Raw genomic sequence first — 22,696 nt, forward strand, 5'->3', positions numbered from 1 at the left:
AGCACTGGGAGTAATGATCCAAGAAATACACCGGTATGGAGGAACCCAGCTGGTACTAGAGTCTTTCCTCTTGAACAAGGTTTGTATAATAACTAGCAGATTGGTAGAGACAGTCTTAGAGTTGGGTCTTCATTAATGTTTGAATGTATCAGCACTGGGAGTAATGATCCAAGAAATACACCGGTATGGAGGAACCCAGCTGGTACTAGAGTCTTTCCTCTTGAACAATGTTAGTGTAATAACTAGCAGATTGGTAGAGACAGTCTCAGAGTTGGGTCTTGATTGACTAGGCTCCAAACTCAAGGCTCTGCTTACCGCAAGCGAAGAATCGGCGCTTGCAGAAGCAGGGAATTCTGCAGTAACCTCATCATCTACTGCCCACCTGGAATTCAACCCTGGTCTCGATCCTATCCCTGCACTCGCTGTGGAAACCGCTCCTTCTCAATCGCCACTCCCACTCTTTGGAACAATCTTCCCGTTCACATCCGTGCCTCCACTACACTGAACTCATTTCAAACCGCTCTCAAAACTTATTTAAACCCATCTTAGCTGTTCAGTTTCTGCTGTTTTATCCCACTTTTAACTGTAATTTTTTTGTTATCATACACTTCTTGTTCAGCGCTTAGAAACCTGGTATTAAGCGCGATATAAATGCATGTTGTTATTATTAAGTGTATTTCACAGGTTAGTAGGGTACTTTTGCTTGTGCTCGTTCACAGCTAGACAGAAATTTTTCGGTAAGCACAGCCTTGAAATTGGCCCTGTTTGCTTATTTGTTAATGTTATGTTTTGATAATGTCTCTAAAGCATTTGTTTTATATTTTTTAATGCCAACCAGGAGGAGAGGATCATCTGTATGTTCGTCAAACATCAATAACGTCTACAATCTTAGTCATCGATAAGATATCGGAGATTGATGCTGGGAAGTATGAATGTGCCGTTGGAAGAACAGTCACATCACTTGTCATCAGAGTAACTGATACAGGTATGTATAAGATATATGAGTTACTGATTCAGGTATAATTTATGAGTTACGGATCAGGTATAAATTATGAGTTACTGATTCAGGTATAAATTATGAGTTACTGATTCAGGTATGTAAGACAGATCAGTTACTGATTCATGTATGTTAGATATAGGAGTTACTGATTGAGGTCTGTAAGAAATATCAGTTACTGTTTTAGGTATTTAAAGGCAGTGGACACTATTGATAATTACTCAAAATATTTATTAGCATAAAAACTTATTTGGTAACAAGTGATGGAGAGAAGTTGATACGTAGTATAAAACATTGTGAGAAAAGGTTCCCTCTGAAGTGACATCAGATTTAGAATATGAGGTCTTGAAATCAAGCATCTGAAAGCACACAACTTCGTGTGACAAGGGTGTTTTTTCTTTCATTATTATCTTGGAACTTTAACGACCTATTGAGCTCAATTTTTCACAGGTTTGTTATTTTATGCATATGTTGAGGACTGGTCTTTGACAACTACCAATAGTGTCCAGTGTCTTTAAGATATATGAGTTAAGATATGTGACTTACTGATTCAGGTATACATTATAAGTTACTGATTGGGGTATGAAAGATATATCAGTTACTGATTTATGTATGTAAAATATATAAGTTACTGATTCAGGTATGAAGGGTATATCCTTCGTATATATACGAGTTACTGATTCAGGTGTGTTGGATATACAAGTTACTGATTCAGGTGTGTAGGATTCTATGAGTTTTAGATTCAGGTATCGTATGAATTTAAATACAGCTGATTTTTGCTCCGATCGATTTGAAGAGACTTCAGTTGAGTTTGTGTTTTCATGTGTTAATCCAATGACTGATTTGCCCCTCTGTAGGACCACCAGATGTAGGCTGTACCCCCTCTTGTCAGAATGGAGGAACCTGTATTGGCGGTCAGTGTCTCTGTCCAAACCAATACATAGGAGATCATTGTCACATTGCCAGTAAGTATAGAAGCAAGAGGGCAGATGTGATGGGCCATATTTTTTAATGCACGCGAGGGCGCTCTCAAACACTCTTTTGTTTCTGATCAGCAGAGTGTGGGTTCGAATCCCCAGCCAAGACACTTGTGTCCTTAAGCAAAACACTTGACCATTGCGTTGTCCTTCGGATGGGACCTAAAGCCGTTGTTCCTATGTGTTGTGTAACGAATGTAAAAGAACCCAGTGCAGAATGGGTTCGCCCCGGTGTTCCTGGCTGTGGCTGCTGTATGCGCCCCAGCACCTTCTAAACCCTTATAAGGTGCTACATACATGGGTCTCAAAATTCATCACTGCAATTACCTATCTTTCTGAAAGTTTGTATATACTTGAGTCTCCTGTGCATGTCTAATGACAACTTAATTCAACATTTATTTAGTTCCAGTCACAAGCTTCGACATTAAAATCACGACACCCCCTAACCAGCCAGAGCAGCTTGTCATCGGTGACGATCTTCACTTCACTTGTCAAATCCCGGATGATAGTCAGTATGTGAACCCACTGTGGTATACGCCTAACAACCAGCGCATCTTTCCTATCGGAGAAGGTATGGCAATTGGATTTTTTCATTTTTACTGAAACACCTTTTTCATTGTTGTATTCTGCAGTAGTTTGTTTGTCTGTCTGTTTGTTTCGTCTCTGTATTAATACATGATAAAAAAACTTAAGCGATTGTACGTAACCCTCCACCTTCGGAACCTTAGATTAAGTTTTTTGTTAAAAAAAAAAAATTCCCATGAAATACTTCCATTATGTCGAGTGCTTCACCATAAACCATAGACTAAACAAAAATACCTAAAGATCATATTATATTTCCAATTTGCTCTGACATATGTTCTAACCTGTTTTTAAATTTACTAATATACATGTAATAGCAACATTATTATTAATTTTTTAAAGACAAACAGGCAAATGAACCCCTTTATGAACACACTAACTTGGTACACAAACATAAAGTATGGCTTCAGTGCTATCAAATCAAGATTGGTATATATATATTAATTTAAAGAAAAAAAAATGACGGACCATCAAAAACCAGTTAAAAATCAAGCCAACTGCAGGTCCTGCTGGCCAGTTGAAAAAAGTTTAAGGCAACCCCTGATATAGAGCCTCCCCTATACCCACAGTGCAGCTCATCCCTACCACCCATACACAGGAATTAGAGCCTCCCCTATACCCACAGTGAAGCTCAGCCCTACCACCCATCCCCAGGAATTAGAGCCTCCCCTTAGCCACAGTGCAGCTCAGCCCTACCACCCGTCCCTAGGAATTAGAGCCTCCCCTATACCCACAGTGCAGCTCAGCCCTACCACCCATACACAGGAATTAGAGCCTCCCCTATACCCACAGTGCCGCTCAGCCCTACCACCCATCCCCAGGAATTAGAGCCTCCCCTATACCCACAGTGCCGCTCAGCCCTACCACCCATCCCCAGGAATTAGAGCCTCCCCTATACCCACAGTGCAGCTCAGCCCTACCACCCATACACAGGAATTAGAGCCTCCCCTATACCCACAGTGCCGCTCAGCCCTACCACCCATCCCCAGGAATTAGAGCCTCCCCTATACCCACAGTGCAGCTCAGCCCTACCACCCATTCCCAGGAATTAGAGCCTCCTCTATACCCACAGTGCAGCTTAGCCCTACCACACATCCACAGGAATTAGAGCCTCCCCTATACCCACAGTGCAGCTCAGCCCTACCACCTGTCCCCAGGAATTAGAGCCTCCTCTATACCCACAGTGCAGCTCAGCTCTACCACCTGTCCCCAGGAATTAGAGCCTCCCCTATACCCACATTGCAGCTCAGCCCTACCACCCATACCCAGGAATTAGAGCCTCCTGTATACCCACAGTGCAGCTCAGCCCTACCACCCATCCCCAGGAATTAGAGCCTCCTCTATACCCACAGAGCAGCTCAGCCCTACCACCTGTCCCCAGGAATTAGATCCTCCTCTATACCCACAGTGCAGCTCAGCCCTACCACCTGTCCCCAGGAATTAGAGCCTCCTCTATACCCACAGTGCAGCTCAGCCCTACCACCTGTCCCCAGAAATTAGAGCCTCCCCTATACCCACAGTGCAGCTCAGCCCTACCACACATCCCCAGGAATTAGAGCCTCCCCTATACCCACAGTGTAGCTCAGCCCTACCACCTGTTCCCAGGAATTAGAGCCTCCTCTATACCCACAGTGCAGCTCAGCCCTACCACCCATCCCCAGGAATTAGAGCCTCCCCTATACCCACAGTGTAGCTCAGCCCTACCACTTGTCCCCAGGAACTAGAGCTTCCCCTATACCCACAGTGCAGCTCAGCCCTACCACACATCCCCAGGAATTAGAGCCTCCCCTATACCCACAGTGTAGCTCAGCCCTACCACCCGTCCCTAGGAATTAGAGCCTCCCCTATACCCACAGTGCAGCTCAGCCCTACCAACTGTCCCCAGGAATTAGAGCCTCCTCTATACCCACAGTGCAGCTCAGCCCTACCACCCATCCCCAGGAATTAGAGCCTCCTCTATGCCCACAGTGCAGCTCAGCCCTACCACCTGTCCCCAGGAATTAGAGCCTCCCCTATACCCACAGTGCAGATCAGCCCTACCACCCATACCCAGGAATAAGAGCCTCCTGTATACCCACAGTGCAGCTCAGCCCTACCACCCATCCCCAGGAATTAGAGCCTCCCCTATACCCACAGTGTAGCTCAGCCCTACCACTTGTCCCCAGGAACTAGAGCTTCCCCTATACCCACAGTGCAGCTCAGCCCTACCACACATCCCCAGGAATTAGAGCCTCCCCTATACCCACAGTGCAGCTCAGCCCTACCACCTGTCCCCAGGAATTAGAGCCTCACCTATACCCACAAAGCAGCTCAGCCCTACCACCCATACCCAGGAATTAGAGCCTCCCCTATACCCACAGTGCAGCTCATCCCTACCACCTGTCCCCAGGAATTAGAGCCTCCCCTATACCCACAGTGCAGCTCAGCCCTACCACCTGTCCCCAGGAATTAGAGCCTCCCCTATACCCACAGTGCAGCTCAGCCCTACCACACATCCCCAGGAATTAGAGCCTCCCCTATACCCACAGTGTAGCTCAGCCCTACCACCTGTCCCCAGGAATTAGAGCCTCCCCTATACCCACAGTGCAGCTCAGCCCTACTACCCATCCCCAGGAATAAGAGCCTCCCCTATACCCACAGTGCAGCTCAGCCCTACCACACATCCCCAGGAATTAGAGCCTCCCCTATACCCACAGTGCAGCTCAGCCCTACCACACATCACCAGGAATTAGAGCCTCCCCTACACCCACAGTGCAGCTCAGCCCTACCACCCATCCCCAGGAATTAGAGCCTCACCTATACCCACAAAGCAGCTCAGCCCTACCACCCATACCCAGGAATTAGAGCCTCCCCTATACCCACAGTGAAGCTCAGCCCTACCACCTGTCCCCAGGAATTAGAGCCTCCCCTATACCCACAGTGCAGCTCAGCCCTACCACCTGTCCCCAGGAATTAGAGCCTCCCCTATACCCACAGTGCAGCTCAGCCCTACCACACATCCCCAGGAATTAGAGCCTCCCCTATACCCACAGTGCAGCTCAGCCCTACCACACATCCCCAGGAATTAGAGCCTCCCCTATACCCACAGTGCAGCTCAGCACTACCACACATCCCCAGGAATTAGAGCCTCCCCTATACCCACAGTGCAGCTCAGCCCTACCACACATCCCCAGGAATTAGAGCCTCCCCTATACCCACAGTGCAGCTCAGCCCTACCACACATCCCCAGGAATTAGAGCCTCCCCTATACCCACAGTGCAGCTCAGCCCTACCACACATCCCCAGGAATTAGAGCCTCCCCTATACCCACAGTGCAGCTCAGCCCTACCACACATCCCCAGGAATTAGAGCCTCCCCTATACCCACAGTGCAGCTCAGCCCTACCACACATCCCCAGGAATTAGAGCCTCCCCTATACCCACAGTGCAGCTCAGCCCTACCACACATCCCCAGGAATTAGAGCCTCCCCTATACCCACAGTGCAGCTCAGCCCTACCACCTGTCCCCAGGAATTAGAGCCTCCCCTATACCCACAGTGCAGCTCAGCCCTACCACACATCCCCAGGAATTAGAGCCTCCCCTATACCCAGAGTGCAGCTCAGCCCTACCAAACATCCACAGGAATTAGAGCTTCCCCTATACCCACAGTGCAGCTCAGCCCTACCACCTGTCCCCAGGAATTAGAGCCTCCCCTATACCCACAGTGCAGCTCAGCCCTACCACCCATCCCCAGGAATTAGAGCCTCCTCTATACCCACAGTGCAGCTCAGCCCTACCACCCATACCCAGGAATTAGAGCCTCCCCTATACCCACAGTGCAGCTCAGCCCTACCAACTGTCCCCAGGAATTAGAGCCTCCCCTTTACCCACAGTGCAGCTCAGCCCTACCACCCATTCCCAGGAATTAGAGCCTCCCCTATACCCACAGTGCAGCTCAGCCCTACCACCCATCCCCAGGATCGAGAGCCTCCCAAATACCCATGTGTGGCAATAAATGTAAGAAACATTGAATGCTACAGGGCGTTTCACAGTATTTGATAGCGAGAGAATACATGTAACCGCCCTCTGTTGGTGAAAGTACATGATAGCTTTAATACAAAACTAGTTTCAATCGCCTTGACAAAAGACCACACAGCAGAGCGCGCACATTCTGTCAGCAGTGTGGTCGTTGACCGAGCAAGTTTTGGTAAACTGAAGATGGTGTAGGCTTCATTCAACCAAATTACCAATTAATTAGGATACTCTGGATGAGCAAAAAGGAGTATTTGATTGTGTATGCTCTGATTTTGTTGTATATTTGGGGCTTTTTTTTTTTGCGCGGCCATTGCGCGAATGAAGACATAAATATTATTGATCACACGCGTGGTTGTTTTGGGAGTTTTTGCGCGTTGATTTCAAGAAAGACTTGGGTTCTGAAAAGACAATCATGTTTAAGATCACAAGCGCGCAGTTGTTTTTGCTGCTTTTTAAAACAATTTTTTTCAAACAGAAATTTTGTTCACAAATCAGACGGTGACCCCGACCATTCCATACACATAATTTACGCAAACCGTAAACTCAGGCTTCTGGATGCAACTATTTTGATGTCTACTTTTTCTTGTTTTTTTCTGGACGAAAGTGGGAAGATTTTGGAAACTTCTTCATTAAGTGTTGAAGGCAATCGGATTGTTACTGTGTCTTATGTTTATGAATCGAACTAAAACTATAATAATAGGCCATGCTTATACATGATAAAAAAACATAAGTGATTGTACGTAACCCTCCACAACGGCAACTTAGATTTGAAGGTCTTCTTGCCCGGCGAAGCATGACATAGACAGTGTTTTTTCAACAGAGGGCGGTTTGAATGTAAACATAGGTCACATCGTCTATAAGAAACGGTTACATACGCTTTTCAAAGACCAACTCAGCCGATCCAAGGCAACATGTTCCATTAAAGGTTCCTTAGTTACTTTCTGTCATATACTTACATGTATCTTTTTCTTTATGTAGGTGGATCTGACAAGCTTCATATAGAAAGAGTATCAACCCGCCAAGCAGTCTTAACTATTATGAATGTACAAGCTACTGACGGTGGCACTTATACATGCGCAGTCGGCCCACACAGAGCAACATTCTTTGTCGACATAAGTAGTAAGTATAAGTTTGACACTCCGATAACTTCATATAGCATTAAGTTATATTTTTATCTTTAAAGGCAGTGGACACTATTGGTGATTACTCAAAATAATTATTAGCATTAGACCTTACTTGGCAACAAGTAACGGGGAGCTGTTGTTTTATCATAACATGTTGTGAGAAACATCTCCCTCTGAAGTAACGTAGTTTTCGAGAAGGAAGTAATTTTCCATGAATTTGATTTCGTGACCTCAGAATTAGATTTTGAGGTCAAGAAATCTAGCATCTGAAAGCACACAACTTTGTGAAGACAAGGGTGTTTTTTCTTCCATTATTATCTCACAACTTTGACGACTAATTGAGGTGAAATTTTCACAGGTTTGTTAGTTTGTGCATATGTTGAGATACACAAAGTGGGAAGACTGGGCTTTGACAATTACCAATAGTGTCCAGCGCTTTAAGTTGTAGTTTGATTTTTATAAATATTCATTGAGACTAGAGCCCTGGGGTTGATTTCACAAAGAGTTAGTACTAGTCCTAACTATAGGACTTGTCCTAGGAGATATTAAAAACTTAAGGCTAGTCCTAACTTAAGACTAGTAACTCGTCCCAACTGGATATAAGACTAGTCTTCACTCTTTGTGAAATACACCCCTGTTCATACTTCCTGCGAATGCGGATGTAAAGCGGATTTTGGGGATGCGATAATTCGTTTGTCCTTCCTTTCCAATTGTGACGCAAGAAAATTTGATCTGCACGAAGCATTTGCAGGAATCACAGAGTTTTTTTTTTAAGTGGTAAAGAAAGAAGATCATAATTGTATGTTCTCTAGGAAGTAGAGATCATGGCAGAAATGACTTGAGAAAAGGTGTTGTTTGGTTTCATTGATGGAAAATAAATTCAAGTCGAATTACTTTATGTTATCTTCAAGTTAAGATCTTTCCTTGCTCAAAAAGCTAAACCTTCTTGCTCGGAAATACGCAACTTTCTTGCACAAAGCAATACTTCTCTTAGCAATTAGCATGTTCTGAAGCATATGTTTTTTCTATCTCCATTCAATGTGTTGCTTTGGTAATGTGTGAATAATGTTTCTGTGATGTCTTTGAATGTGAACTATGACGGACAAACAAACAGACAGACAGACAGACTATTTGACCGTAAGATACTGTACTGCATTGGTTACTCTGGTAGTATTGCTTTTTTTCACAAAATCTCTCAGAAAACATATTGTCTGTATGAAGAAAACAATTTATGTGGATAAACAATATTAAGAGATAAGAAAATTCAAATCTTCTTGATTATGTTCCTTGGCTTTTATGAACAAATGTATGCCAGAGGCTTGTTCCAGTACACCTAAAATACCTGAAAGTGTAGCCCTCACCTTAAAATATATATTAACAAAAATAAAACTCAACAGTAATTTCCCTGGGTTATTGTCCAGGGGGAATTAGAGAGGGTTATGTATCTACATTACCAACTAAAACCCCAAGTGGAGCATTTAGGTGTTTACAAGAACCAAGAACCGTTGAGGTTATCTCCATGTAAGAACCAAGAACCAAGAACCCAGAACCAATGTTGTAATTGATCTTGAAGTTACATGTAGATTTACTCAGTATTGACCAAGTTTACGTTCTACAGTCTCCTCATGTCGTCAGCCCTGTATGCATGGAGCGACATGTTTTATGGGGCGGTGCCAGTGTGCAGCCGGGTACCGGGGTGACATGTGTCAATTTGCAAGTAAGCGAATGCATGGCAGCACCTCTTTGCATGGCTGCAGTCGCTATAGCAACTGACAAGTAACGCTGGCTCTATTATGCAAGATTTGTGACTTTGGCTGTTGTTAGATGATTAAGTCAACCGATCAACTTTTCAAGTAGAGATCTGTGTGCGGTGAACGTTAAAGTGAACGCTGGATGTTATAGGCTAAATGTTGAAATCCTGTTTTGGGTTGTCGCATTGTTTCTGGCCTAATGAATTGTATGCTTTGCAGTCCTTATTGGATCTTATTTGGCTGTGGTTTAAGAAATTAATAGTGCCTGATTAAAAGGATCTAAGAAATATAACAATAAACGTGTGAGCTTGCACTTAAATTAATTTAATTAAACTACCTCTACCATAGTTGACCATTTCATGTGACTTTAAAGGCACTGGACATCTTTGGTAATTGTCCAAGACCAGTCTTCTCACTTGGTGTATCTCAATACATGCACACAAAAACAAACCTGTGAAAATTTGAACTCATTTGGTCTTTGAAGTTGCGAGATAATAATGGAAAAAAAACTCCCTAGTCACACGAAGTTGTGTTCAAATATTTTAGTGGAAAATTACTTCTTTTTCAAAAACTACGTTACTTCAGAGGGAGCCGATTCTCACAATGTTTCATATGTACTATCAACAGCTCTCCATTTCTTGTTACTAAGTAAGTTTTTATGGCAACAATTATTTTGAGTGATTACCAAGAGTGTCCAGTGCCCTTAAAAAGGATCTGCAAATATTTCTGGTGTAGAAATCTACAAGATGAATGACATAAATGTGATTTGATACATTCTTGATATGCACCTAAACCATTTTGCTGTGTGCATAGATGAAGTGTTGTATATAACAAGCATGATATTCTTCCTACATGTACTTTAGTCTGATTTCCGATTTTTATGCCCTCAGAAGTATTGTGATTTAATGGCCTGTAAAGATATTCAAAAAGGTTTGCATGTCATGAAACAACACAAAAAAGTGTCTTTTAATAAATTGAATAGTCTATTAAATGTCTACAGTGTCCACTGATTTGCATTAAACTTACAAAGTTTGAAGATAATGGCAGTAGAGAGCTTCCCTGAAAATATTACCTGCTAAAGTGCTGTAGTTTTTGAGAAATGAGTAAAACGATGTCAACATTTTTGTCTCAGTGATCATGAGACGAAGATTATTTTAGCATGTAAGAACGTATTTTCATGACATTTTATTCCTCATTTCTCAAAAACTACAGCACCTCAGCAACTAATATTTTAAGGGAAGCTTTCTACTATCGTTATCTTCAACCGTTGTAAGTTTAATGTAAATCTGCGGACATTGTGTTGTGTGTTGCAAAAAGTACCCAAATCCTTTAAAATGTGTAGGTCATTCCTTGTGCTCAAAAATTTTTTTCCTACTTTTGTCCGAGGAACGAATATCATGCCTGAGAATATAGCACTTATTGGCAGCTTGCTATGCTTAAAGGGACACGTTGCCTTGGATCATCGGACAAATTGGTCCATGAAAAGCATTTGAAACCATTTGTTATAAAATGCATATGGTTGGGAAAAATGTTTTTATAAGTAGAATACAATGATCCACACAAACATGCCTCGAATTTGCATGGTTTTCCTTATACGCCATGAACCAACACGGCACGCCATTTTGTGGAGTCAAGTTTTTGACTCCAGTAAATGGCCGACCGTGTTAGTTCACAAAGTAAAAGGAAAACAGTGCAATTTCGAGGCATGTTTGTGTGGATCATTATATTATACTTTTTGAACATCTTTCTAATCATATGTATTTTATAACAAAATGGTTTCAAACGCTCTTCATGGACCAACTCGCCCGATCCAAGGCAAGGTGTCCCTTTAATTGTGTGTATGCTTTCTCACTTTATGCTATACGTGTATTTAAACTAAGCGCAAGTAACCTTTAAAAAAACCTGCTAATAACCTGAACTGCTTCAATGTCTTGTTATGCAATTTGCCTTTCTAAATGTTTGCCTGATTTGAATTGAAATGATTTCTTTCTTTCTTAATCTTTGCCTGGATTGAAAGTGACTCAGAATGAAAGGTTTGTTATTTATGTAAGTGTAAGTGGAAGACAAAGCAGGCCCTATCGTAGGGGTTGGGCTAGTTGGGATAAGGGTGGGGGACTTAATTGACTGGTTGTATTGTCAACATTTAGAGGTGCAGTTCTATTTTTTTTATTATTGGTGTTTAGTTCTCTCTTAGAAGTTCACATTGATTCCTTGGGCAAATTTCCCAAAGAGCTCAAATTGATCTTAAAATGCGAATCAACCTCAACTGCTGAGCAAACCCAGATAGCAAGCACACGTTTGGCCAAAGTTGGCACATATGGAGTTTTGTTGGTACACGGTAGGTGTCGGTTGAATTACATGGGGACAACAATGACCCAATGTGGGAAGAAAATTGCTGTCTGTTGGCTTGATTTTAATCTTTGGCCCAATGTTGGCACGATTTGTATCTTTCTTCTTTAAAAGCACGTGCATTGGACCAATGTTGGCCAAACACCACTGGCTCTAGGTTGGCATAATAAGAAAGTTTGTTAAATGTTGGCCCAAATGGGCCTGTGATCAGAGAAGTCACTGTGGGCCCTCTGTTGGCACAGTTATTTTTATTGATGATCTTATCTACGTTGGCCTTATGTTGCTAAAGTTATGTAATACAAATCACTATGGCCCGGTGACCAGGGGTAATAATGTTGGAAGCACTTTGCGAAGCCCTCGGGTGTGAAATGCGCTATATAAAAACTTGTTATTATTATTATTAGTATTATTATTATTATTATGGTGATAGACAACTCACCTTAAGATGAATCTTAGTGCTTTGTGAAATCCACCCATGTAATGAAGTTTTTTATGCCTATTTTATGTAGGGATATTGTTAAATGATAAATGATCCTGTTTTTGCATTTCAAGATACAATTGTATTGTGATGTCATATACGATTGCATATATATTGTCCACAGCTTTGCCACTCCCCCCCCCCCCCCAGCCTAGCCTACATGTACATGTATGTATTTAGATTAGAATTAATATTGTCATGATTTGTATACCAGTAATAGCTGTTAGTTATCAGGGCCTAATTTCATGGCTTTGCTCGCTTAGAAGTTCACTGCTTACCGCCAAATTCTGCGCTGACAATCAAAATTCACCGCTTACTGTGCAAGCTGTGTAACTGAAGATTGCATGTGGCGAACGCAAGTGCGCGAGCAAAAATTCTCTGCTCACCCATGAAATATGCTTGACATAAGGGTGGAACTCCCTGCTTCTGTAAGCGCAGATTCTTTGCTTACAAGCAGAGCCATGACATTGTGCCCAGTACAGCAGTCCTAACTATGCATGCCAGCCCTAAATGACTACATGATGACTTGAGAACTAGAGGGCACACTGGTGATACTTCCTGCACAAATGCGACGGGACCGCAAGGAGACACGCCCGCCATCTGCACGCGCGTTGAATATGAAGTACACGTTGGAATTTGTGTATATTGAACGCTGACGCGATGTCTGTTTTGTCAACTTAGAAAACGGCTGCCTACGCACATGCCGGGTCGCGTATATAAGCCAGTGCACCCTCTAGTTCTTATGTATATATAACTCTATGTTATAGCTTTACTATCCGTTATAGACCTTTATCATGTTCCTTGTATCGAATATTAATAATGAGTGCTACTAATCATTTTGAAAATAGGAACCAGACTGTTTTGTTCTGCCAGCCTCCGTTTGGTAACATTGATATCAATGGGAGAAGTTCAAGATGGCTGCACCGTGATAAAGTTCTATTAGACTAGCTTTGATTAGTGTTGAGTGGGTTTTATACAGCAGTTAGAAGCCTGCATGCTTACCTGGGACTTTTTCAAAACCTTAGGCTCCGGCTCCAGACTCTGTTGTGTTGGAAACACCATACAAAATGTACACTAAGGAGAAACTATAAACAAATAGTAAACTTGCGGGTACAACCATGTGTAAATCTCTTAGGGTGAGTGTTGTTTGGTCACGACGTTTCAAACAGTATACTCTGCTGGTCATCAGGAGAATGCTAGACTGCTGGCGGTGGTCCAGCATTCTCCTGAAGACGAGCAGAGTATACTGTTCGAAACTTCAAGACCAAACCGGCTCTTTTCAGAGCCAACACTCACCCTAAGAGATTTACACATGGTTGTACCCGCAAGTTTACTATTTATTTATAGTTTCTCCTTATTTCTCCACACCATGCAAAGCTACAAACAATACTTAAAATGTACACTGCTCCAAAATTTAATGATAGAGCCGAAGCCAAAGCTACAGCCAGTGCCAGAGCTTGAGCCTTAGTCAAGGTTTTGGTAAAGGCCCTTCATACTGTATTATTGCAATTCTATTTACATACTATGTTTTGTTTTCTTACAGCGTTTGATATCAGAGTACAACCTCCCTCTGGACAGATCCCACACATCGGTGACAATATAACATTCGTGTGTGAGGTGTCGGAACAGTCTGGGTACAGGTACCCATCGTGGCTGAACCCAAGCGGAGAACAGATATACCCAGATGGCCAAGGTATGTCTGTGAGAGGTGCTAGTAAATGGGTATATCAGGGGTAAATGGGTTTGAACAATCTGGGTAGAGGTACCCGACCTGGTTTAGCCGAAGCGGAAAACAGATATACCCAGATGGCCAAGGTATGTCTGAAGGGTGGTAGTAAATGGGTTTATCAGGGGTAAGTGCGTTGGGATGTGGGATCTGAACAATCTGGGTACAGGTACCCATCATGGCTGAACCCAAGCGGAGAACAGATATACCCAGATGGCCAAGGTATGTCTGTGAGAGTTGGTAGTAAATGGGTACATGTACATGTATATCAGGGGTAAATGGGTCTGAACAATCTGGGTACAGGTACCCATCATGGCTGAACCTAAGCAGAGAACAGATATACCCAGATGGCCAAGGTATGTCTGTGAGAGGTGCTAGTAAATGGGTATATCAGGGATAAATGGGTATGTGGGATCTGAATAATCTGGTTGCAGGTACCCGTCCTGGTTGAGCCCAAGCGGAGCACAGATATACCCAGATGGCCAAGGTATGTCTGTGAGAGGTGGTTGTACATGAGTATATCAGGGGTAAATGGGTATGTGGGATCTGAATAATCTGGGTACAATACCCGTCCTGGTTGAGCCCAAGCGGAGAACAGATATACCCAGATGGCCAAGGTATGTTAGTGAGAGGTGGTAGTGAATGGGTACCAGGGGTAAGTGCATGGGGATGTGGGATCTGAACAATCTGGGTACAGGTACCCATCCTGGTTGAGCCCAAGCGGAGAACAGATATACCCAGATGGCCAAGGTATGTCTGTGAGAGGTGGTAGTAAATGGGTTTATCAGGGGTAAGTGCATGGGGATGTGGGATCTGAACAATCTGGGTATACATGTAGGTACCCAGCCCTGCTTGAACCCAAGCAGAGAACAGATTTAACCAGATGGCCAAGGTATATGTCTGTGAGAGGTGGTAGTAAACAGGTATACCAGGGGTAAATGTGCTTATAGTATCTGCTAAGCAGACTAAAGTGATAGCAGGAAAGTGGTCACGAATTTAGCTTCTGGGTGTCACTACATGCGTAATGAGACTATAATGTAAAGTTGTTTGGAGGGGGAGGGAATGGAGGGGTCTTTGGTATTCCAAGATGTGTTTAGGTTCAGGTTGACTCTGGTTTCTTTCCCTACCTTTTTTAACCCCTATGGACCCCAGTTCGAATCCAACCTCAGACCAGAGCCTTGCATGTGGATTTTCCCCCATTTTGGGTTTCCCTCCTAATGTACATGTACATCTAAAACTGAACATTTCTTCTTGTTTTCTCTATTCAACTTGTTATTTGCGCTGATAGTGCTGTTGGCTGCATAATCAAAATAAATAAATAAATTGACTTTGACGTTTTCAGGTCTTACACAAAGTCGCGTGTTGGTGAGTGAACTGTCGTATCTTGCTTCCGAGCTTCAGATTCTTGATCTTCAACTGATCGATGAAGGAATCTATACATGTAGAGTTGGACCTCTCAGCACAACACAGGAAGTGTTCATTGAAGGTAGGAGAAGATTTGAGTTCAAATAACTTCAGAAAACCAAATAATATTCTTTATCCCTGACGCAAATTTTACATCTATTAAATCTTTGCGGTACCCCCTGCTAAAATACTTAAATACAAGATTCGAACTGCCTCTAGCTACATGTACCAGGCAATCTCGGTGGTCCAGTTGGTAAGACACTGCTCTAGAATGGCAATGGTTGTGGGTTTGAATCCCACCGAGTAATATGGCTATGATTTTGACTTGCAGTGCTTTCACACATCGGTGTATGGGTAAAACCTAAAAAAGTTGAGTATGCTGTATTGTAAATATGGAAGCAATTGGAAAGTTAATGACCAAAAACTTCAGAGTATTTGATACTATTAGTACAGTATATAATAATTTGTGTAGGTAGGTTTATTTATGGTATTTATGCTATTTGATATCTGAAAATTTGTGATAAATTTAATTAAGATTTGAAACTATGTTTTCTTTTGCCTCAGTTGGTTGCCGACAACCCTGCTTCAATGGAGGACGTTGTATCAATGGAGTGTGTGCATGTCCAACTAGTTATGAAGGAACACAATGCAGGATACCAGTTGGATTTGACATTCGTATCATCGTTCCTGACAACTTGACCCCAATGGTTGGAGATGACCTTTCATTTACCTGCGAGGTCGGGTCGGGAGGTCAATACCGGAACCCAGTATGGAGAGATACAAGAGGAGGTCAAATACCTCGCATACAGGAAGGTCAGAGTTCAAAGGGTTATATGCTTGACGCTTATTAATTATACTTATGACATGTTTACAAAATTAAAAAATTCTGCAAAAGACATGCAAAATCTGGATACAGTTAATATCTATCCTAATACATGTACAAGCTAAAGTAGTAGTCCAAGCCATTTTTCTATACCTTCTGCGCGAGTAGTAGTTTAAAAGCAAGACAGTTTTTTTCAGAACTGAGAAGTGTCCCAAACAATCCAATAAATCTGCTCTGCAGGAGTAGAATGTGGAAAGACAGTTCTCTTTAGAACAAACTCTACTTGGCAAGTAGATACACACATGCTGTTACCGCAAATCAAATATACATCATTAGGGAGGTTTAGCTGCACGTTACACGAAAAAATTCAAAAATGTGAACATCAATGTCATAAAACTGTGTAGCTTCTCGGCATTGTCACGACTTTTTAATTAGTGCATGCTCCCATATGGTGTCTGCACTTACATACATGTACCCGATGTGAAAAATGGTAACTTCACGTATGCTGAAATCGTGAGATGTTTACAACGAAATTTTCTCACGCTCACGTTTACATTTTGCTTGTGTAACGTGCAGCTATTGTTATTGTAGTTCTGACTCCTGTTTTTATTTTCTGTTTGCGTTCGGCAGGAGTGGACGCTCATCTTGGCGCTGTGGTTATTAATGAATACAGTACACGTCTAGTGATCTCAGGATTAGGAACATCAGATTCTGGAACGTACGTCTGTTCAACTGGGCCTCTGTATCGAGATTTATCTATTGATATTAAAGGTATGTACATGTAGGTGCTATCAGGTCTCTTAAAGGCACGGGACACTATTGGTAATTACTCAAAATAATTGTTAGCATTTAAATTTACTTTAAAGTGCTATATAAAAAACACTTTTATTACAATAATTATTATCACATACTTTGTCATTTGGTTTGAATTGAATGTTAAACAATAATTAATATATGCCTCTAAACCTCAGGTCGACCCTGTTTCCCTCCCTGCTCTAACGGTGGTACATGCACCGATGCTCTCCTGCTTTTAGGATCATCACATACTTTACTGATTTGATTTGAATTGATTGTTCCCTATGTTCTTCAGGTTGACCCTGTTTCCCTCCGTGCTCCAACGGTGGTACGTGCACCGATGGTCTCCAGCTTTTAGGATCATAACATACTTTACTCATTTGGTTTGAATTGATTATTCCCTACATTGTATATTATTTAGGTCGACCCTGTTTCCCTCCGTGCTCTAACGGTGGTACGTGCACCGATGGTCTCTGCCAGTGTCCAGATAACTATGCAGGAACTCAATGTGAAACATTTGGTATGTTGAACTTTCTCAGTCAGGAAACTGACATATTTTACCTTTCCCAAGTCGCTGCTCCTTGAGATGATATCTCTATAGCTTTGATCATTCACTCATGATTCAGACAAGTAAGATGCACATCGAACAGTTAGCACAAAATTTACCCTCAGCAGTTTTGTGAAATTGAGCCCCGGGTCTTGGAATGGAACCTACTTGGTATTTGTGATTCCATAATCATCTTTTGCAAGAGACTAATGGGAGACTTCTTGGACGGTCCTTTCCCACAGTTCCCGCAAGTGTCATGGCCGAGCGGTTAAGAGCACCGGATTCAAGCTCTGGTGTTTGATCAGCAGAGTGTGGGTTTCGAATTTCGGTCGTGACACTTGCTACTTAAAATTGGGGAGGTAGTGCTTTCTGCTCTACCGACCAGGCTTCAGACTGATGATACCCAAGCCTACATTCGTATGGACTGTAAAAGGGGTAAACCTGTTTCAGCCCTTGGAGTAGGTGGCAACGGCCTCTGGAATAAAATAATTGTAGCCCACACCTTGAAGTGGCCTTCTGGCCTTGTGTGTCTGGCGACTTGCATAAAAAATTAAAAAGTAGTGCACATGCTTAGACCTAGTTGTGCGTTACTGAGTATGTGCGTAAAATGGACCGTTTGCCGCCAGCGTCTCAAAAATTTCTGAATGATTTTGATTGTTGTTTCTCTGCAGTTCCACCGTTCACCATTCGGATCTTACCTCTGGCGAATCCATCCCCTACCATTGGAGACAATCTCACAGTAGACTGTGTCGTCCATCCGTCTGGGTTGTATAGGAATCCAATATGGCGGGGTCCTGGAGGTAGATCCATCAACACAATGGCACAAGGTAAGGTAATCAAAAATGTGATGGGCTCTGTGAAAATGAGTCACAAGGGGGGGGGGGGGACAAGTAACTTATTGGGTTTTATACTTGGCTGAAAAGAGCAAACAACAAGCTTCATTTTGACATATCTTACACACTTCAGCTCTGTACAATTTTGCTCTGAAAATTTTGCTTGTATACCCTGTCTCGATGAAATGTCTTTAGTAGTCCGTTCTGTATCTTTTGGAACCATAAAATCAACGGAAATTTTTCGACCCAAAGTCTCAAATTTTGACCATACCGGCATGGTTGATTTTTTTCATCAAATCCAAACTCTCTAAATTCTCAATAAAGCTGAAATTTTTTTTTGTATACCCAGTCTCCACTGATAAAATGTCTTCAGTAGTCCGTTCTGTATCATTTGGAACCATAAAATCATCGGAAATTTTTTGACCCCAAAACTGAAATTTTGACCATACCGGTATGGTCGATTTTTTTTTCATTTTGGACCAAAAATCCAAACTCAACAAGTTCTCTATAAATCTTAAAACTTTGGTTGTTTACCCAGTCTCAACTGATCAAATGTCTTAAGTAGTCTGTTCTGTATCATTTGGAACCATAAAATCATTGGAAATTTTTTGACCCCAAAACTGAAAATTTGACTATACCGATATGGTCAATTTCTTTTTCATTTTGGATCAAAAATCCAAACTCACAAATTTCTCAATTAATCTGAAAATTTTGCTTGTATACCTAGTCTCAACTGATAAGATGTCTTCAGTACATGTAGCCCGTTCTGTTTCATTTGGAACCATAAAATCATCGGTAATTTTTTTACCCCAAATCTGAAATTTTTACCATACCGGTATGGTAGATTTTTTTCATTCTGTATATTTTATTGATCTCTTTATGTGCTTCAATGCTTTTGCATTAGGCACGCTATAAATGTGTTTATTATTATTTTTATTATTACGTATTTTGCAGGAGGTGTGATGAGACTTCATACAGAAATCACAAGCCCTTTCAATACCAGACTAGTTATTGAAATGTTGAGTAACGAAGATGAAGGAAGTTATGAATGTCAGGCTGGACCATTCTCTACCTCACTGATTATTGACATTCCAGGTAAGCTAGATCATGTTATTTATTTATTCATTTATTTTACTGTAAACAAATATAATTAATTACTACTGTATTTTTTTTTGCTTCCTGAGATGAAAAATATTTAAAAGGCACGTGGACACTTTTGTTAATACTCAAAATAAAAAATTAAAATTTACTTGGTAGCAATAAAGAACTGTTGATAGTATAAAACATTGTGAGAAACGGCTCCCTCTGAAGTAACGTAGTTTTCGAGATAGAAGTAACTTTCCACGAATTTGATTTCGAAACCTCAAAATTATATTTTGAGGTCAAAAAATCAAGCATCAACTTTGTGTGCCATGGGTGTTTTTTCTTTCATTATTATCTCGCAACTGAGTGAGAAGGCTGGTCTTTGACAATTGCCAAAAGTACCCAGTGCATTTTAACTAGATCATGTTGTTTATATATTAATTTCTTTTACTGTTAAAAAATGTAATAATAATTACTACTGTGTCCCTTTGTTTACCTATGTGCGCCCATGAACGCGATGAAAAATGTATTTTTAAATGACTTCAATAAACCAATAGCCAATTAATTTTTTAATGCAATTTATTTCCGTACTAACAATAAGAAAAGACAGAATCATATGGTCAAAAATAAAGTAGTATAATACCAGCAAACATGACCAATGATAATGATAATGAAAAAAAGTTAATAATCCTATATTATTTTCTACCTCACTAAACACAGACATACATTGTGCATAGAGTTATACATGTACATGTACAATTTGATACATATTGTGGAAGTAACCTGACTAAAGGTAACAATGGGGGACTTTTGGAATGCTTTGTGGCTACAGGCTTACCAGGTAAAATCCATTGTTTTGGTAATGTACGCATGCTCAGGACTACGCAAACATTGGAAAGTTACCTGTGGCCGATTTCACGGAACGCTAGGATTAATCCTATCTCGAGTTAGGACGAGTGACTCGTCCTAATTTAGGATGGGTTCAATGCGTCATATGCATTTGGATACAGAATCTAACTCAAGATTAATCCTAAGTTGGGATTAGTTTAATGAAATCAACGGCTGGTAATTCTGTTACCATCTAGTGTCCCAAAGTCTCCTATTGAACTTGCCCACTAATTTGTTAAAGTAGTAGTTTTATATTTGGGTTTTTTTTGGTTCAGTTGAAGATTGCGTTCCATCTTGCATCAATGGTGGTCGGTGTGTTCAAGGAGAATGTGTTTGTAGGACAGGTTGGACAGGAAGTAGCTGCCGAACACCAGGTACAGTATGAACCCCTCCTCCCCCTCCCTCTAAGCCAACCTTTTCATTCCTATCCAAGCCCCCACCTTGACGCCAATCTTTGACCCCCACCCTCCACCCCTGGGCTGTTGGGGTTTTCCTCCCACATCTCAAACTGAAACTTCCTTCCTCGTCTTTTCTCTACTGGGTTCCTGGCTATAGTACAGTGATTAAATTTAGTTTTGTCTGTTTGAATACCAAATATATTGTGTGTGTAGCACCCCGGGTCACGTGCGTAGGGCGTTGGCAATCGATTTCACCATACTGAGATAGATCGTGCCATTACATTCCAAACTCATTGAAGCATAATATCAAACAGCCTTATTCCCATGTTTTTCAATAAATTCATAGTACATGTATATACTTGACTGCTTATCTGTGTGCTTATTTTGGTTGTTCATAAGGGTAAAACTGTTTTTCATGCGTATGAGCGTAGCGAAGGAGCATGAAAGTTCACTTTGCTGAGAGTCCTTGGCATCACAACCAGAATAATTTTAAATGAAAGTTCCTGGCTCAATTTACTCATAAAGTTTTTGACCAATTATGACTCTTTGAACAGTTTATTTGAAACAACTTTCTAATACAGAATTTCTTTGAATCTTTTTGCAGCCCCTACGTATCCAATCCGGATTGTTCGACCTGATGTTCTACCAACCCTTGGAGGGGATTTAGACTTGCTATGCGAGGTACCAGTCACAAGTCAGTACACCATGCCGATATGGTTGAACACCAACCAAGAGATGGTTCCTAAGGCAACTCAAGGTTGGTCACTAGTAGCTTTGATTTGAGTTTTAGTCAATAAAATCTTTCTTAATAAGTAAATACTTTTATTTTGCATTTTTGGATAAGTTTAAAACATTGTAAGAAAAAAACAATAATAGGCAATTCAGTTAAAGAATACCAAAGTTTATAAAAAAAGGTTGTATCGACCAAAAAAGGCGCTGTACAAAGCGCTATAAAGCACAGTTATTATTTATTATCAAAAAACATTTTTTCAACTTGTGAATGATTTTACTGCTACTTGCTAGCGCTACATGTAATTGCAGTTTTGAATTTCAACAGTTGAGTCTTGATTATATTTGAAGTTTGAAACAAAGTAGTAAGTTGAACAACTTAAAATAATTCTATCTGTATTTGAGGCATTGCATGGTATGGTATCAATATATATTTGGTTTGCAGTAACAATGTGTGTAAATCAACTTGCCAGGTAGAGTTGGTTCTTTTTTTAGAACTGTCTTGCTAACATGTATGTATATTCTACTACCACAGAGTAGATTTTTCAGATTTTTTTCGGGAGGGTTTTCTCAGTTCTGAAAAGAACTGTCCTGCTTTTTAACTACTACATGTACATGTACCTGGGCGGAGGGAATGTTCTATCTGTCTGTGATGTAAGATACAAATGTCATTGTCAGTTTGTGATGTGTAGAAACTTAACTTTGTCAGCAATGTTTTATAAATCCATGAATAATGATTTGTAATATGTCATTTTGTTCTGAAGGTCATCTTTACTCCGTTGCTGAATCTGAGCATGCCACTAGGCTTCATATCACTGATCTACAACGCACGGATGGAGGAACTTATATCTGTGTCACTGGGCCCCTGTCTGCTGATATCACGCTTAATATCCCAGGTGTGTTACCAGTGTTCTGCTGTCTGTATTTTATCTTTATTTTGTCAAAGTGTATCAAAATGTGATTTCTACGTTTTTTTTGTTTACCCCCCCCCCCCCTCCAAAAAAAATATAAATATAATAACAATAATCAAAATAGTAAATAAATAAATGCGCCCTCGGAATAGAATTTTGTACACTACAAACATGTAGATAGATGACGCAATATAAATGCATTATTGTTATTCTTATTATCTAAAATAAAAATAAAATAAAAAAGCAAACGTAAAACTTTTTTTTAGTATTGTTTTTCTAATGTTATA

The 22,696-nt window shown here is 41.2% G+C and overlaps 1 protein-coding gene across 1 annotated transcript in view; it reads left to right on the plus strand.

The window, feature by feature from the left end:
- Positions 1-22,696, plus strand: part of LOC139951513 (uncharacterized) — a 357,017-nt gene that overhangs the window by 203,551 nt on the left and 130,770 nt on the right. The window contains exons 107-120 of the mRNA XM_071950443.1: positions 839-985; positions 1,855-1,962; positions 2,378-2,545; positions 7,549-7,689; positions 13,816-13,965; positions 15,341-15,484; positions 15,967-16,215; positions 16,856-16,996; positions 17,442-17,540; positions 18,239-18,394; positions 19,355-19,495; positions 20,647-20,745; positions 21,374-21,526; positions 22,263-22,394. Coding sequence (XP_071806544.1) covers positions 839-985; positions 1,855-1,962; positions 2,378-2,545; positions 7,549-7,689; positions 13,816-13,965; positions 15,341-15,484; positions 15,967-16,215; positions 16,856-16,996; positions 17,442-17,540; positions 18,239-18,394; positions 19,355-19,495; positions 20,647-20,745; positions 21,374-21,526; positions 22,263-22,394 — 2,028 coding nt within the window. The remainder of the gene's footprint in view (positions 1-838; positions 986-1,854; positions 1,963-2,377; positions 2,546-7,548; positions 7,690-13,815; positions 13,966-15,340; positions 15,485-15,966; positions 16,216-16,855; positions 16,997-17,441; positions 17,541-18,238; positions 18,395-19,354; positions 19,496-20,646; positions 20,746-21,373; positions 21,527-22,262; positions 22,395-22,696) is intronic.

The sequence above is a fragment of the Asterias amurensis genome, chromosome 19 (assembly GCF_032118995.1).
Source record: "Asterias amurensis chromosome 19, ASM3211899v1".
NCBI lineage: Eukaryota > Metazoa > Echinodermata > Asteroidea > Forcipulatida > Asteriidae > Asterias > Asterias amurensis.